Source organism: Poecilia mexicana, unplaced genomic scaffold (assembly GCF_051168715.1).
Source record: "Poecilia mexicana isolate PSO_F unplaced genomic scaffold, ASM5116871v1 scaffold_5, whole genome shotgun sequence".
Classification (NCBI taxonomy): Eukaryota; Metazoa; Chordata; class Actinopteri; order Cyprinodontiformes; family Poeciliidae; genus Poecilia; species Poecilia mexicana.
The window spans coordinates 33,074,319-33,091,236 of record NW_028263374.1 but is presented as its reverse complement, the minus strand read 5'-3'; the positions used below and the strand labels follow the sequence as shown (position 1 = coordinate 33,091,236).

The following is a 16,918-nucleotide window of genomic DNA, read 5'->3' as shown; positions in this document are numbered from 1 at the left end:
CACGCCCCCCTCCCTCCTCTGCTGGTGACCCCACGGCTCGTGGGGGCGTTCGGCAGACACAGAGGAAGTGTCAGCAGGAGACAGAGCGTAAATATTTTGATGAAAACAAGAGACGTGACAATACCTGGAGCTCCAGTTGCTGGACGACCTGCATTTGCACCCGACACTGGGCCGTGCTCCTGTCATCCAGGGCATGCTCGTTGTTGAGATGCCTGGAAACCACAGAAAGAGACGATGCATACAAAGATTAGATTCATTTTTATTTCTTTAAAGATTGTTTATCGTAGCACAACAGAACATTATAATTCCAGCATCGAAATTCAATCATTTTCCAAATAATTCCTCTCTAATGCTAGAGAGCTTGGTAAAGTTAAACCCAAAACTATTTATACCCTTTGCAGGATCAAATTTTCTGTTTACTTTCTTATGTTCTCAAACAATGAAATAAAGGAGATGGCTTGTTTGTGCCGCTAACAGTAAAACAACAGCGTTGCTCTATTTGCTTTATTAGCTTCTTCCACATGAACATCACTTTCTTTCTGAAAAGAAAAGAAAAGAAGCCTAAAAGACTGGCAAAGTAACTCAAAATGATATTCTTACTAATAAGTAAAATTAAACAGAAACCCAAACTAAGGATCCAGAGTTTTAGATTTAACTACATTTTAGTATAAATAAAGATTACACCGTTAGCAGATTTAGGCTAAAACTGATATTACATCTTTGCAGTGACCCAGTCAGAATCCACCCATCTCTGAGATGAGCTAAAGATTAGGGTGATGACAAAGAGGCCTTCCAAATCTGAAGACATGGAGCTCACTATCAAAGAAATAATATGAAATCCGGCGGAAACATGCAAAAAGATGCTATATCTGACAATAATAACAGCTATATATTCAGATATTTTTGGCAAAATTGACACTCTTTACACATTGCTTTATTATCTTGTGAGATGATAGAAAATAATGTAAAAGGATGTCACTTTAAATAAAATAAATCAGTACCCAATTTAAAAATAAAAATAAATCTGCCAGCTGTCTAAATAATTCTGGGTTTAAGTGGAGATGTGCTATGTTAACATCTGTCAATATTTGCCTGTTTTCGAACAAATAAGAGTTCTATCATGTTCTCTCATGTGGCTTCAGCCCATTGCTGGTTATTGGATCAATAAGGTAAGTGAGTGTGGAGCCCCTGTAATAACATTTATGTTAATAGTGTCACATATTACAGTGATTACACAATGTCTCCAGAACAAAGGAATAATTTTTTTATGTGAAAGAATGACAGTCAATATTTCATGCTGGTCATGCCTGCTCTCCCAGCTCACTGATAAGAGGGGATGATTGAAGAATTTCAGGTTGGATTCCCTTTGCTAAATTATGAACCGGCACCCTAACGCCTTGCCTTCCTGCCTCTGCTCCACTCTGCCTTGCCATGTTGACTTTGCCACCCTTTTTTTCTGTTTGCATTGTTCATTTTTATTATCAGAATTAAGGGGAATTCAAATAGAGCCGGACCAAACGTAGAGGACAACAGGACGAGGAGATGGGGATCTGTCCCAGGCTTGAATTATGGATATAATTACGTGCAATTATTTTATTCAGGAAAGACGTTCTCTTTTCATGCACGTTTATTACTAATCTAAAGTAGCTTGCTTGGGTAGGAGACGTCCTTTTTTTTGATTTATATAAAATGGTGGAGATAAGGCTCATGAGTGAAGGAAATATGATTGGAGGAATTTTATCTGTTGCCGCATGAATTACTGTTTGAAAATGCTTAAGCAGGGGCATTTCATTAATCATTTAATCATAATCCAAAGCAGGATGTTTGAACTGATTTCACAAATACCCTTTCATTTCACTACTTCATTATGCTCGTTAATGGATCCAATATATTATATATATCATAAATTATATCACATCTGCAGTGACCATGTAGGTCACTGTCATCAGGCATGTCTGTGTGTGTGCAGGAAGATGGGAGAAAGGTGTTTTAGTTTTTATATGTTTCTGCTGTGTGCTGCAAATCAAAATGAGTCACCACCAACTTGCGAATGCACAACGATGGCTTCAGTGCCTTTGCTTTATGTTCAGACAACACGCTTGTGTATTATACACCATATTTACAGTCCAAAAAAAGAGCATCTGAAAACAGTTGGAAATATGAAGGCTCCTATTCATCTCCGGGTACTTACTGAGCCCGAAACGGCTCACAGTGACAGTAACCCATAGGACGACTTTTGGGGTTGCGCCAAATGTTTTTATTTATTTTTTAAGTGAATGCATTTTTTTGCAAAAAATTGAACTTTCTATAAAAGTCATAGGCCCAAATTAAGTGAGTTGCATTAATATTTTGGTATCAATACCACCAATACCAATATAAACACAGGGGCAGTAACCCAGGGCCAAAATTTTGGGGGTACCTCTGGGTTTGTAAAAAAATTTATTTTATATAAAACTCATAGGTCCAAATTGACCAAATGTTTTGGGGGGACCCAAAAGGTTTTTATTTTTTTATTTTTATTCAATTTTTAAATGAACATATTTTTCGAAAAAAATAAAAAAAAAGCTTTTTTTTTATTTTTTGCAAAACGTGTTCATATATGCCGACATCATTGTAAATCTAGCCCAGGCTACTTCCAACCTTAAAGTGAACAAAAATGTTTTCAGGGTGGTGTTTCCATAAAATATGAGGTACACATTCATCACTTGAAGTTAATTATTGTGGCGAAAGACAAAATTAAAGAGGAATATGTAAAAAAAAAAAGAAAAAAAAAAGGCATGACTGAAAGCCCTGTTTGTCAAAATTAATAGAGACTTCTCTCTGGGCCTTCCATTTGTTTAAATCACATAAGAGCCCATTTAATTAAGTGGGTCAGAAAATGAAACCAGTAAACATTTCAGGACATCTTACTATATTTCAAAGAGGAAAATAATAGGTAAAGACATTTCAACTTCAATTTAACCAGCCCCCAGTCTGAATCATCAATGAAGGGGGTGGGGGAGTTCGGCCTACGTGAGCAGCTTTGGAATCTCTCGGCTCGTACGAGACATGTGCCCCGCTTCTTTTCATCCTTTGTTACATTCCACTTTATTTCTTCTAATGACATGGAGAGTCACAGTGCATAATTAATAGGAAATGAAATATTCAAATGGCCCCTAATGCAGCCTTGAGAGGAGTGCATGGACATGGGGAGCAGAGGGAATGAGGGAGGGGTGACAGCGAGGGAGGCTATGAACGTTGGCATGTGTCACTTTCTGGACTTCAAATGAAGCCACTTTTAAAAGCTCTCTGGCAGGATGACAGAGCCTAATGTAGATTGTCACAATAAAACAAGTTAACCAGATATTCACACAGCCTGACTTTCTTTTTCCTTCTCTCTCTCTCTCTGAGTGAATTGCAGAGTGAATGGAGCTAAAGACGAGAGTGTCAGAGTGAGTGGATTTTTGGGTCTTTTTCTACATTTTCTGCAAGGTGTTTTGAACACATTTCTGTTACTTGATCTTAAGTCTAGTTTTGGTTGGCCCAGTTGGATCCGGTAGTTTTTGCTACCAGTTTGGTTTGGCATGGCATTTTGGCTTCGTGCCCGTTGTGGAGGGCAGTGAAAAGCTGACACGTCGCCATGCTGTCAAACTTATACCAACGGTGAATTGTTCAGTAGAGGAGTCTGCCTTAGCTGCTGGAGGAGCGGTAGGTTGTGATAGTGTGATATCTGGATAGCAGGATCAATATTCACCAGCTGAGTTAATAAGTTACGTTTAGACACCTATTTATTTATTAATAAACTTCTTGCAAACAACCATAAGTCAGAGTATCTGGTTACAAATAATTTAGAATGCTCATTAAGTGAAAAGATACACTCATGTGGCTAAAACTATACATTAAATCAGAGGTTCCCAAACTGTGAGGCGCCCCCTAGGAGGGGGCACGGGAAGCCGTCTGGATAATAATAATAAAAAAAACAAAAAAAAACATGAACACTGTATACGCTGGGTTTTTACCTTAGAGTGGCCAACTCTCTGTTATTCCTCTGTCAATTTGATACATTAGAGGCTTCCGCACTTCCCATATTTGTGTCCTCTGTCACTTTTATCAGCAGTTAAAACTGTTTAATCCGTTGTTAACATGTCTTAACCTGTTTTTCCGAGCCGCATTTAAACGCAACATGAGCGCTACCACACTCGCGCTGGGTTTACGCCTGTGGAAGTGATGGAGACCTGCTGCTGCTGTACAGAGCTACGCAGGCGTGTTAGAATCATGGCAGCAAACCAGCAAAAGGCAAAGAACTTTCAAGTTTTTCCCCCAAACTAACTGACTGAGTTGAGTAAAGCTGTTGGATGCAGGTAATGTTAGCTAAAAGATGACTAGCTAATATCAATACAGCTACTGATGTTGTCTCTATGTCCAGCTACGTACATTCATTTTGCCCCAAAAAAGTCGATTCCCCCTCCTCCTCCTCCACCATTCTTAGAGACAGGGAGTCTCAAAGAATCCTCTCCCCCTCCCTCTCACACACACCGTTCAATCAGACAGCTATTTGTAATCCATGGGGGGGCAGAAATAGTTTGGAAACCACTGCATTAAATGATGAATTCTGAATAACAACAGTGGCAGTCTGTCTGAACTTCTGCCAGACAAATATTTGATCAGAATAATTTTGTTCAGCTGTAGTTATTATGCTGCTTGTGTTAAGAAATTATTGTATTGCACTTTATAACAACCAGTCATGTTAACTAGACATTTGTCTGCCAGTCTACCATTCTGACAGTGAGCAGCAAGGGACATTTTTGAAATGGTATTTAAATAAATGCTGAATTATGATGACATTGTTTTTTGTTTTTGTTCTTTTTTTAAGTGACCACAATGAATTGAGTCATCACCGACTATGAGATTCAGAAGAGAGTCACCAAGTTTGAATTCATGAAAAGGTTTTCGCCATGATTAACTATTGCAAGAACAGCAGTAATTTCTGAGCATTTCTGGACACCTTCAAAGAGCTGCTTCCAGGAAATGAAGACAAGAAGAAGATCTCCTGTTTTCAGAGTATTACAGGAAGGCTAAGACGAATTAGATGGCTGATACCATCAAAGCAACAAGTGTTACTGTTGAAAGAACCTATTTTCTTAAGTTACAGAATAAATAATTTTGTTTTAGTTTTTCAATCAGTATTTCAGAGTAACAATACCAGACCAGACGTTAAACCCTCTGTTATCTTAGAACAAGTTATCTTTTGTTTTATTCCAACGTACAAAGGGTTTGTTCTACAGTTATGATGGTAGTTATAAGTAGTCCAGTGTGTTTCACTTCATTTGAGGTAAGACTTAATATCAATAACTCTGTTAGCATAGCATTTGACACTGTAATAACACTTAATGACATCTTTATAATTGTTGCTACTTGTTCCACTTTACTTGATGCAAAAGAAATTGTTATTGACTCTGTCATTAAATCATTTGACTGTGTAATAAAGCTTAACAAAATCTACTTGTTTCGCTTTATTTCAGGTAGTGGGAATATTAATCGCTGTTTTGTTAAAGCTTTTGATAGTGTAATAATTAAATCATTATGACTACTATTATGACATATTTATGACATGATTTCTTGGTTAATGTCAAGTTGTCATAACAAAGACATTTTGAATAATGTCAGCATTGCATTAAAGGTCTCATGATTTACTGAATGACACTTTATGACAACAGTCATAAATAGTCATGAAGGCTTATTCATGTTCATGACATGTGTTATGTCATGTTTATGACAGTGTCATGACAGTCTTATTCACACCCCTTCAAATAAAGTGTTACCACATTTTTCCTGTTATTAATCCTGCTGTAGAGAAAAAAATCTCCATTTATTTATTGTGAACATAGAGAAACTGTGTTTTTCTGACCGTTCGTCTATCATCTCTTTGTGCTTTTGAGATCATCTTCAACAGATGTAGGGAAGTTTTCAACATATATTTATTTGTGGTTTTAAATTTACAGGCAGCGAAAGAGTAAATGTCAATTGATAAATTTTTATTTAGGCCAGGCTAAAACAGCTGTGTACATAAGCAGAAAGAGGAAGGTGGAGGAAGAGTTGAATATTGATGTGGTTTCTTTATTTGTTAACATCGTTATTAGGCTATTGCTTGAATTTAATTTTTATAGATCAGTCTCAGACTTAGAGAAGTAATTTGTAGTGTGGTAGAAGGAGAACAATTTTTTGGATGGATTTATTCTATGGTACAAATATGCTTCTTTGATTTTTGTTTTATTGGCTGTGATACTTATTTATTGAAAAATAAATGAATTATTAAAAATCAAAAACTCTGTCTCTCTCTCCTCTCTCTCTTATGATCCAGAGCGTCGGGTTTGAAGTCATTTCTGAGGAACGTTTTTATCTTCCTTACTGCTGACTGGCTGGGATTTAAATTAAATGCACACAACTATACAGAGGTATTAGGTTTTAAATGCAGCAGAATTTCCTTTTTAAAATGTTAAGTTTTTGCTTTCATCTGGGTCTATTTAGATTTTTTTTTTCAGAGTTGTTAGGCTGAAAAAGCTCACTGGTTTTGAATCGGGACGTTTTTATGTGGTTCTTATCACTAGATGGCACTGTAGTGTTTCTCTGACCTCTAACTGGACGTTACAGAGAAAAGGGGTCTTGACCTTCAATGAAAACCCCATCGGGTTCGGATCCCCGTCCCCTCCCACCTGGAACATAGGGGGTTGGACGGATTGAGAGCTTTCATTTTTATCAAGATAGTCAGCATAGGTATGTCATGTTTTTCTTCACCTATAAAACAAATACACATGCTGTTTAAAGCAACATTCGGTTCCACTGTTGGTTGTTGCTGTTGGCGTGCGCACTGAAATCTGCTCCACGTTAGGAGCTCCTCCTCATCTTTCCATCTCCACGGCGTTCCGCTGACTCTGCGCCACCGCGGTCTCTCTCCGGTTGGACTTCCAACCTTGAGAGACTTCTGAAGCAGCATTAGAAAGTCTGATGTACTCCTTTTTTTGTTTTTGATTTGGAATCCTTTTTTTTTTGTCAGAGGCCTGCAGCGGTGTCGGTTGCCAGGTTTCATGTGGAAGCGCTTAAGGTTTTGAGCGTTAACACCTTGGTGAGCCGCTCATACTGTTGAACAAAGGCGGCTTTGTGGAGACTCTCCTCCCAAATGTTTTCTTAACATGTTCCAAGCAGTTTGAACAGGCAACTAAAGTAAACAAGATGTTGCCATGATAAAAACACTTGTAAAAACAAGAGCTGAGTGCACTTAGTTTTTTTTTTTTTTTTTTTCCAGGCAGAGCTCTGCCGGGCACACCGACTTTAATTCTCCCTTAGTTCTATAAACAAAGGGTGAGGCAATGTCAGAATACAATAAATACTGATAGATTTAAACCGACACTCCCTGATTTTAAGTGTGCCTGTCTTTGTGGGAAAAACATGAGCACATGCTTTAATAACTATGTATTGCAGGATGTTTATTAAATGAAAGTAAGAACACATAGACAGATTTTCTTTTCCCTGAGACAGGAATTGAGGCGACTGTACGTTCTGATGTGATAAGGAGGTTCAAAGAGGATTTATGAAAACGATTAAAAGAAGATTCAAGATGTTGAGGAAGTTCACACGTTTTTTCGCCACTTGAAATAACTTTCACTATGAGCTGACAGTTTGTTTTTGGATAACAGAATCATGTCATGTTTTGCTTAAGGCGCAACTAATATGAGGCGACAGCAAACCATTGATCTGCTGCCACTGGTGCAGATGTTTTCACCCTCTCCTGTAACCATGGCATTGTTGTGTACTGGGTTACCAGGTTGATCAGTAAACCAGGAACTAGGCAGGCATGTTAGGCTGAACAGAGTCACATCACTGATACAGTACAGATTGCAAAGATGCTAACAGACTGGACTATAGCTCTGTGTACAAGTTTAGTGTATTTTTCAGGGGGATTATATGCGATACACCAACACAAAGTGCTGTAGAATTGCTTACAGAGAGGATTAGTTAGAGAGGCAGACCTGTCATGTTAACACATTTACAGGAAAATAAATTGTCCAGCAAATGTAATATACGATAGTATGCAATAAACAATACTGTTTTTGCTTTAAGACCATTTTCAAGTAGTACAATGGAAATGGCGTAATAATGCTTGTTGATCTTCTCTTGAAGAAGGATCAACATTTCTAACAAACTAACTCTGGCACTGGAACACATTTTAAATATCCAAAATAAATAAAACAAAAACACCAAAAACAATAAATAAAATAGAAACTCTGTAAATAAAATTGTCTTTCAAAAAAGGGGCTAGATGAGACCTATACCCTGGACTGAATCAATGACTTTCTCTCTTTAGTAGACAGAGAGACAGACACGAGAAAAACAATCAGTCATAAATTAAATTGTTTTAATTTATGTAGGCGTGTTGAGAGTGCAGTGAGAATGATACATCTTTGTGCACAAGGAATTATGTGTGGCATGTGTGTTTACATCTCACATGCTGCCTAGCATGTGTCTGTCTTGATAAAAGTTTATGTATGCGTTTCCGGTTAGACAGTGCGTTAGTGAGTCGGTGGTTCAGCCTGTGGAGGAGCTTTGCGTTCGCCTCATAGTCCTGCAGCACACTGGTTTTATTCTTTTATCATTATTTTTGTAATTTTTGCAGCAACACGATGCATCAAAAGGCATCATATCAAATGCTTTATTTACTTACAGTCAGGCAGAGTTGCAGCACGTGGAGATCCCCCCCCAAAAAAAGCTCGAGCAACCTAAACAGTCTCTGTGGCCCTTATTAAAAACTCACTAGACACAAAGAGAGCTACTGAAGCCACATAAATTAAATATCTCCATTTGTCCCTCTGTATCCGGCAGAGATGTACAGTACAGTGGATTTAGCTCATCATGCAGGGCACGTCCAAGGTTGTATGGGGCCTTGAGCAGAATTTGACGTATGGGCCCCTTTTGCTGCTAAGAGCATCAGCACCACCAACAGCATTTCACCATGGATTTAGTGAAATCTGAGACATGGGGGTGTTGCTTAACTGACAAATCTTAAAAACAATCAGTAATAACTGTAATTTGCTGAGATGTATTTGTGAGCAAGCAGAGCTCAAACTCAAAAGTTAAACTGACAGCATCAAATAGTTGCTATGGTAACAAAACAATCCAACTATGAAGATTGTTCTTTGAACTTTACAAAGCAAACTTGCCAGCTCCTTAAAATCTTAAATTTAAATATTAAACCACTTAAAATCTTTTAATGTATCTATGCTGAAACAGCATAGATAACATCACTGATATTCTCATTAAACAAATATTACATTTCCATATCTGTGGTCTGTGTTTAAATTGTATTTTTTTGGTTTGTTGTTTTCAAGACTTTATAGTTGTGGGTTTAAGTATTGTCTGCAATATCTTCCAGTAACATAATTATCCAGTAATACTTTTACATTTCCTGTCAACTTAACATCTTTTAATACAAAAATACTGTGGCCCACTTGTGGACCGCCTCAGTGCCAGGACCTGCTAAGCCCAAAGCAAACTCTGGTTTGGTATTGATTTTATGGTTAAAAAAAACAATAAAATCAAAACAGAAAAAAAAAAAATTAAGGCTCAGATGGAAGGCAGGAGATTCATGAGCCAAACAAAGGGCAAACTAAAATAAAAATTTGGAAAGCACTCCCTCTGACCGGTGACAAGGGCAAACAGGCAGGGCTCCCTGAGCCCGAGCTGCCACAGATAAACATCCCACCGTTGTTTGTTTGGGAAAAATGGCCCCTGGTCACCATGGGAACTGCACTTATCACAGGAATTAGAGGCCCATGCAGTTCCCAGAAGGAGTCCCCACCGCATTGCCCTTTTCAAGAGCAGGCTAACCCAGACTGAGGAATAACAACCGGCTGCACCTGCAGTGCATCTGAGTAGCCAGGGGTCACAAAACATGTAATCGACCCCCCCGCTCCCAAAAAAAAGACAAACAAACTGAGACAGAAAACATACCTCTGACTGCGGTGCTTTACTTACTTGAGGAATGACTGGAAATCATCAAAAACAGCCTCGCACCCGGGCCACTTGCAGACGCCATGGCCGTAGAGAGGGTGACTGTGGGGGGATGGCTCCTCCAGCACTGACCTGCAAGACAGAAACTTCTGATTGAAAAAAAGGAAAACAATCTCAATTTCTTTTCACTCAGAGGTCGACGAAAAAAAGACAAAATGTCAAAGATGACAGTTTCTGTTGTTAATCCAAATCTTCTCTGTGTGTAATCTGTCTTGTTATCACAGAAAAAAATTGACTTCTAGTTGATCTGTGAACTTTGGCCTTTGCCAGAATCGGCTTACCTGTGCGATCATTACTGTTCCCTGCTTTAAAACAGGGTGACACTCACTGTGTGAACCTGACGGATCAATACATAATTATTGATTTGTTGGGATCATTTTCCAACAAAATGAAAATAGCTAAGGTCAAACCAATGTATAAAACTGGCAACAAACACCTCTTCACTAACTACAGGCCTGTCTCTCTTCTCCCACAATTTTCAAAAATCCTGGAAAAACTCTTTAAGAAAAGACTGGAACAATTCATAGAAAAACATTCGCTACTTATTAGCAGTCAATATGGATTCAGAGCAAACCGGTCAACATCGCTGGCCGTAACTGACTTAATAGAAGAAATAACCAATGCAACAGATAGTAAGAAACTGGCAGTAGGGATATTTATAGATCTAAAGAAAGCTTTTGATACAATAAATCATGAAATCCTACTTAAAAAATTAGAACGCTATGGAATTAGGGGAGTAGTTTCTGACTGGATGAGGAGTTATTTAAAGAGCCGGAAACAATTTGTGAAATTGGGAGATGTGGAATCTGACTGGCAGGAGACTGTCTGTGGAGTACCACAAGGATCAGTATTGGGACCAATTTTATTTAATCTTTATATAAATGATATCAGTAAAGTGTCCAATGTATTAAAATTTATCTTATTCGCTGATGACACAAATATTCTAGCCTCTGGCGACAATTTAGAGCATCTTCTCTCAACAGTCACTTCAGAGATTAGTAAGTTAAAGATATGGTTTGACCATAACAAATTATCCCTAAATTTGGACAAGACGAAAATCATGGTCTTTGGGAACTGTTATAAAAATACTGAAATCCAAGTTCAAATAGAGGACGTAACTCTAGAAAGGGTTTTTGCTAATAAGTTCCTCGGTCTAATAATAGATGACAAAATCAGTTGGAAACCTCATATTAAACATTTACAGAGTAAACTCAGTAGAAGTATATCCATATTGGCTAGAGCTAGACGTGTATTGAATGCTAAATCACTTCATATTCTATATAACTCTCTGATTTTACCATATCTATCATATTGCTGTGAAGTGTGGGGAGTTAATTACAAGAGCTCTTTACATCCGGTAACCGTCCTACAGAAACGAGCCATTAGAATCATCCATAATGTCGGTTATTATGAGCATATAAACCCACTCTTCATAATATCCAGAATTCTCAAATTTGACGAGCTTGTAGAATTTAAAATGGCTCAATTTATGTTCAAAGTATCTAAAAAGTTGTTACCTGAGCACATACAGAGCACGTTTTCTGAAAGAGAAGGGGGGTATAACTTAAGGGGTCACTCAAACTTCAAGATCCGCAATTTTAGAACAACAAGAAAAAGCTTCTGTATTTCAATTAAAGGTGTAAAGTTATGGAACAAGTTACATGAAGATTTAAAACAAAGCAATAGTTTAACACAATTCAAAAGAAAGTACAAAGAGGTAATTTTCAATAGATACACATACGGGTGATGGAAAGCAATAAGGTGTGTATTGCAGATAACTTGGTGTAAGGGTTTAGAAAGACAAACCAGCATAAAATGGGAAAATGTATAGGTAAATATTAGTAACTGTTACTTCTGACTGCCACTTTGATTTTGATTTTTTTAATGACAGTAGGACTCTAAAGTTTCAAGTGTTTAGGGGGTAGGAGTTTATAAGTTCTCACTTCTTCCTACCCCATTTTGAGCATGATATGTTAACTGAAACAAAAAAATCTGTATTTTCTCTTCTTTCTTATGCACTTCTTGTTACTGTGCACTATTTTATTTTTATATTTGTATCATGTTCGAATAAAATTTCATTTCATTTCATTTCATTTCATTTCATTATTTAGAATCACTGAACCACATTGCAATTCACTTTAATAGGGACGGTCTCTTCCCTACCTACTGTGTCACATTCAAGAGCCCCCCCGCCTGGGGAAGGCTTGTGACACAATCCGGACCCTTCCACAAGGCAGGGAAGATGTAAACATCCCCACCTGGCACCAATTTATCTCCCGACCCAATTCATGTCACCTGGGGGGGCTGACAAGAACGGGTCTACTGGGATAGATCGGTACTATCAGTCTAAATAGTGGGAATGTCGCTGAAAAACAAACATTACAACATCTTCCATATGGCGCAGAAGTGCGGAACCATAGCTAACCACGATCAGAACTGAGAAGAGGCAGCAGTGTCTGCTAGAAAGGCGGGACAAGCAGCCATATGGACACAAGACACACAACTTTCAGATACAAGAGCCTGGGGGACTGGCCTACATTGCTGCCACCTGTGCTTCTGGCGGATGGCGAGTGAGCCAGAAGCACACTGCTACTGCTTCTCCTCCAGTGTGAGCCCGAGCTTTAAGACAGAAGGACAAGATAAGGAGATTCATGGCACAACAAACTGTTGTGTTCCCCACATGAGAATAACCCTACCTCATTGATATGCATGTATTCAATAAGAAATAATGCCCAATTTGTGCTGAACCACTTCGCTGGATTAGCTTTTGGAACATGATTCATGTGGTGTGGTTTAAAAAAAAACAAGATGTAAAAACAAATCAGCAAATAAAAATGGAAATGACAAGACTGTGCTTATTTGGCATGATTAAACAAGCATTTAAATTGAAGCATCATTTGGATCAGTGTTCACAAAGCTGCACGTCAAGGAGGACATTTTAGAGGTCAGCTCAGGTTTCCTTGTGTTACAATTACTTACTTAAGAGTTCACATTGTTCATTACATGCGATAATTGTGTAGCAATTAGGAAGCAGTCGAGCATTCATAAACCTGGTTAGTGAATTTTCTTCAGCCTCTTTCAAAAATCTGATTTTTTAAATTCAATTATGAATTATGCATTCACATTAAGACCTCTGTCTTGATACAGCTGATAAATAGATGGCAGACAACCAATTATAATGAGTTTTTAACCAGGAAATGTGCGGCCTGGTGCAGGTGACGCTGCTTTTTAATTTAAAAAGATTTATTACTTTTCCATTCTTTGAGAGGGAGGCTTGTTGGTTAATTCTGTATTAACAAAATATTAAAATGCACCGTGTGCAAAGAATCAGAGAGCACAAAGTGCTGTGATTGGCTGGTGGCAGAAGAGACGTTTTGAAAAGTGGGTGCCTAGATAGTGGTAAAATAACGGAATTTACGTCAAATGTGCTACATTCTGCTTTTTCTGGACATTATATTGTGATGTCTTTTGCTAAACTTCACTATTTTACTTTTTGAAATATTTGTGCTTTTGTGCAAATTTCAGCCCCATTGAAATACATTGAAATTCTACAAAATTCTGTTAAAATCTTTTGCTTTTTCACAGCTTACTACTTCTGCCTACTTTAACCTAGAAACTCCATTCAACTTTTAAACAAGTCACAAGTCTTTAAAGTATATTTAAATGTCTTTTTTTTTCCTTCAGATTTCTCTTATGGTTTTTCCACACTTGCGATTTATAAGTTTTATACAAATTGTTGATTGTTTCCAGGTTTACAATGTAATCCTACGGTGGAATTCTCTACATACCCGAGTGGAGGCTCGCTTGACGAGCTCCATCGCTCTGCCGTAGATACAGCTGTGAATCTCGCGGGGCAGGTTGGAGGAGACGCTTTAAGGACATGACTCTGGATCACATTAAGGCCCGATTGATGAACACGCACATCTGCTGACCTGAAAACAGGTTTTGTTCTTTTGGTTTCAATGTAGAGTATTTAATTATGCTGTATAATAATTGTAAAAACTAAAGGTAACTACTTCACGGATTTCACTTATCACTTATCGCGGGTTATTTTCGGAACGCAATCCCCGCAAAAAACGAGGGATCACTGTATTACTATCTTTGCTAACGGTCTCACTGTTTTCTGTCAAACTCTTCTTGAGTACAGACATGTCACACCTTCTCCTATTCCTTCGATGTATTTCTCTGTTGTGCTCTGTTTCTATCTGTGTGTCAGTATTCTGCTTGTCTACTTTTCTGATATGCCTTCTGCTTTTACTGGTTTTACTGTCTACAAAGGCCTTCTGCAAACTTTAATCAATTTAAACAATTCATATATCAAAATGTTCTACTTCTTTTCCTACTTTGTGCTATTTCTTTTGCTGTTTTACTTTTCAACTTTTTCAACTATTTCAGGTTTTATACTAACTTCTGCTAATTTCTGCTGCTATGTTTTACTTTTCAGTTTTTTCAAATATTTCAGGTTCTTTGGCTTTGTTCTGCTTTTTCTGGCATTTTCTGCAGCAATCATTCTGCAAATATGCATTCTCACGGCTGTTTCGCTAGGAGCAGCAATTTTTCTAGTTAACCGTTGTTTTTTCAGGGTTTTGTAGTTGACCTGTGATATCAACATCACAGATCAAATACAGCAGGTTGATATTACCAGCGCTCAAATCCACGTACCAATTCAAAATTTAATCCTTAGAGACCAATTAACATTATGAATATTTAGTGGAGAACATTCATCTTGAAGTCAAGTTTTGTTGGCTCTAGTGGCCTTTATTTGAAAGTAGTTTGACAGGAAACAGGGTAATCAAAGAGGGGGAAGACATGTGGCAAATGTCGCCAGGCTGGGAATTGAACCTGTGACCACTGCCATGAGGACCAAGGCCTCAATACGTGGGTTGTGCTTTGCCCCTGCGCCACCACAGGACCCACTCAAATCAAGTCTTAATACTACAATGTTTCACAAATCAGAAAACAAAACGCTGATTCCATAGTTTGGTACAAGGATGTTTTACTGTTTTCTTGTTACACTTCAATGTTTTTAATACTTAAGTTTTCTCAAATATCTAAATGTGCAGTTTGTGAACTTTGCCTTCAGTCTGTCTGGAAAGATGAAGAAATATGTCTCAAGCCTTTCTGAAGAGGTTTCAAACAGAAACAGAAGGCTTGACAAACAGTGGCAGTTTGTTTCTGCTTCAAACTGCCACTGACATCTAAGAACTATTCCAGGAACTATGGTTTTGATGGTACGAGATCAGATTAAATCAGGGTTTTCAACTAAAATGGATCACTTTTGAAATGTGAAATACTGAGAATTATTTTTATGTTCTTAGCAGGAAACTCAAAAACCAAACTAATGTTAAAGTTAATCTGAAAGGTGGCAAATAAAAATTTAGTGATGTTATTTAAATTTTAATTAATTTACTTTTTTTATATTTTAGAAACAGGTAAACAAAAAGAAGATATATTGAGTTCATAAGAAAGTTTAAACAAAGTTTTAGAGAAAACTTATTTGGTTTTCCAAAACAGAGTAAAGGTTTTACAGAGCCCAGGTGTGATTAGTCTAAGTACAGCGGACTCCCCTGTAGTAGCGAAAAGGAACACCTATTAACTATTAAAATAGGTAGTTATAAGGATTTTTAAAAGTGCTGTCAAGTATTTGACTACTTCAGCTATTTACTGGAGGCGGCAGTCCCTAACCTCTGAGAATACTGGAAGTCCACAGTAAATTTGGTTTTGAGCTAAAGAGTGTTAAAAAATAGCACTCTTTAGTACCAAAAAATGCTGCCATACAAACAATTCAAAAGAAGTAAAGGTTTTTCCAAAAGGCTTTCCTAACTACACAACAGGGCAACTCAAGGACGTTCCTCTCTTACTTCAAAATAAGACTCTCAAACTTAGAAATTAGATTAAAGAAAACTATCAAATTTCAATGTTTACTTTTTTACACCTTTGCTTAAAACAATGATGAAGGGAAGGTTAAAGGAAGAGTTACCACATGGGACAGAGTGTCAGACTGACTAGATGACCCTCCATGAGACAGACTTTGTTTTGACGAGAAACATTTCAGCATTTAAATATTGCAGGAACTCATTACACCCTCGTTTCAGGTAATTGTTTCTCCCCAAATTCTGTTCTTTTTTTCTTTTTTCCTCCAAATGTTGAAATTCAATCAATTTCCACACCATAAAACATTTAATAGTAATCCTCTATGTTTTTTATTTTAAAGCATCTTTGTTGAAAAATACTCTAATGACGACAGCAGTGAGGTGAAAACTTCCATTGCCTTCAGCTTTAGAAGACCAGGGTGTCCACCCACATAGATTCTGACAAGGTGCAAAAGCTTCTAGGGGGAAAGAAGAGAATGTAAGACAATTCCAACAGCTGGAGGCCAGTTGTTTTCAAGCCCACTTACTTTGAATGGACAATTTGGGCCATAAATAAGTCAAGATCTACGGCCTCCCATTCTGACGGACTCAGTCCGTCAGGAAGAAGGGAAGATTGAAGTCAGATAGAGCGCCCTGTCGATACATCCGGTTCAGGTTTATATTCTTCCCCCTCCGGTTCACTCCCTCTTTAACGTTCCAGATCTTTCCTGGATTCTTCCCTCCTTCTGGTACCACTGCAAGCTTTACCCTAAATGATTTAATTAGCTTTTTTTTTTCTTGTGTAAGACAAATGAAAGGCATGAGCGAGAGAGATGGGAAGCGCTGCCAAATCTGATTATTTATCTCCTTAACAGACTGCTGTGTTACAGTCCCTGAGCTGTTGTTACTGATGGTTGTTGGGAAGTAAAGTGGGCCAAGTGCTTTGAGAAGATACCCCTCCCTTTTTACCTCCCTCTTTGCAAGGCTGATGCAGCTCTGGATTGGGAATTGGTGTCAGATAC

The 16,918-nt window shown here is 37.9% G+C and overlaps 1 protein-coding gene across 8 annotated transcripts in view; it reads right to left on the bottom strand.

Moving 5' to 3' along the window:
* Nucleotides 1–16,918, bottom strand: part of foxp1b (forkhead box P1b) — a 312,762-nt gene that overhangs the window by 32,038 nt on the left and 263,806 nt on the right. For all 8 annotated transcript variants that reach the window (XR_015762942.1, XM_088005937.1, XM_088005936.1 and 5 more), the window contains 2 exons: nucleotides 10,009–10,116; nucleotides 125–212 (listed from right to left, as the gene is read on the bottom strand). Coding sequence is in view for 7 of the 8 variants with exons in the window: in XM_088005937.1 (XP_087862063.1) it covers nucleotides 125–212; nucleotides 10,009–10,116 (196 nt within the window). In the remaining variant the exon portion in view is untranslated. The remainder of the gene's footprint in view (nucleotides 1–124; nucleotides 213–10,008; nucleotides 10,117–16,918) is intronic.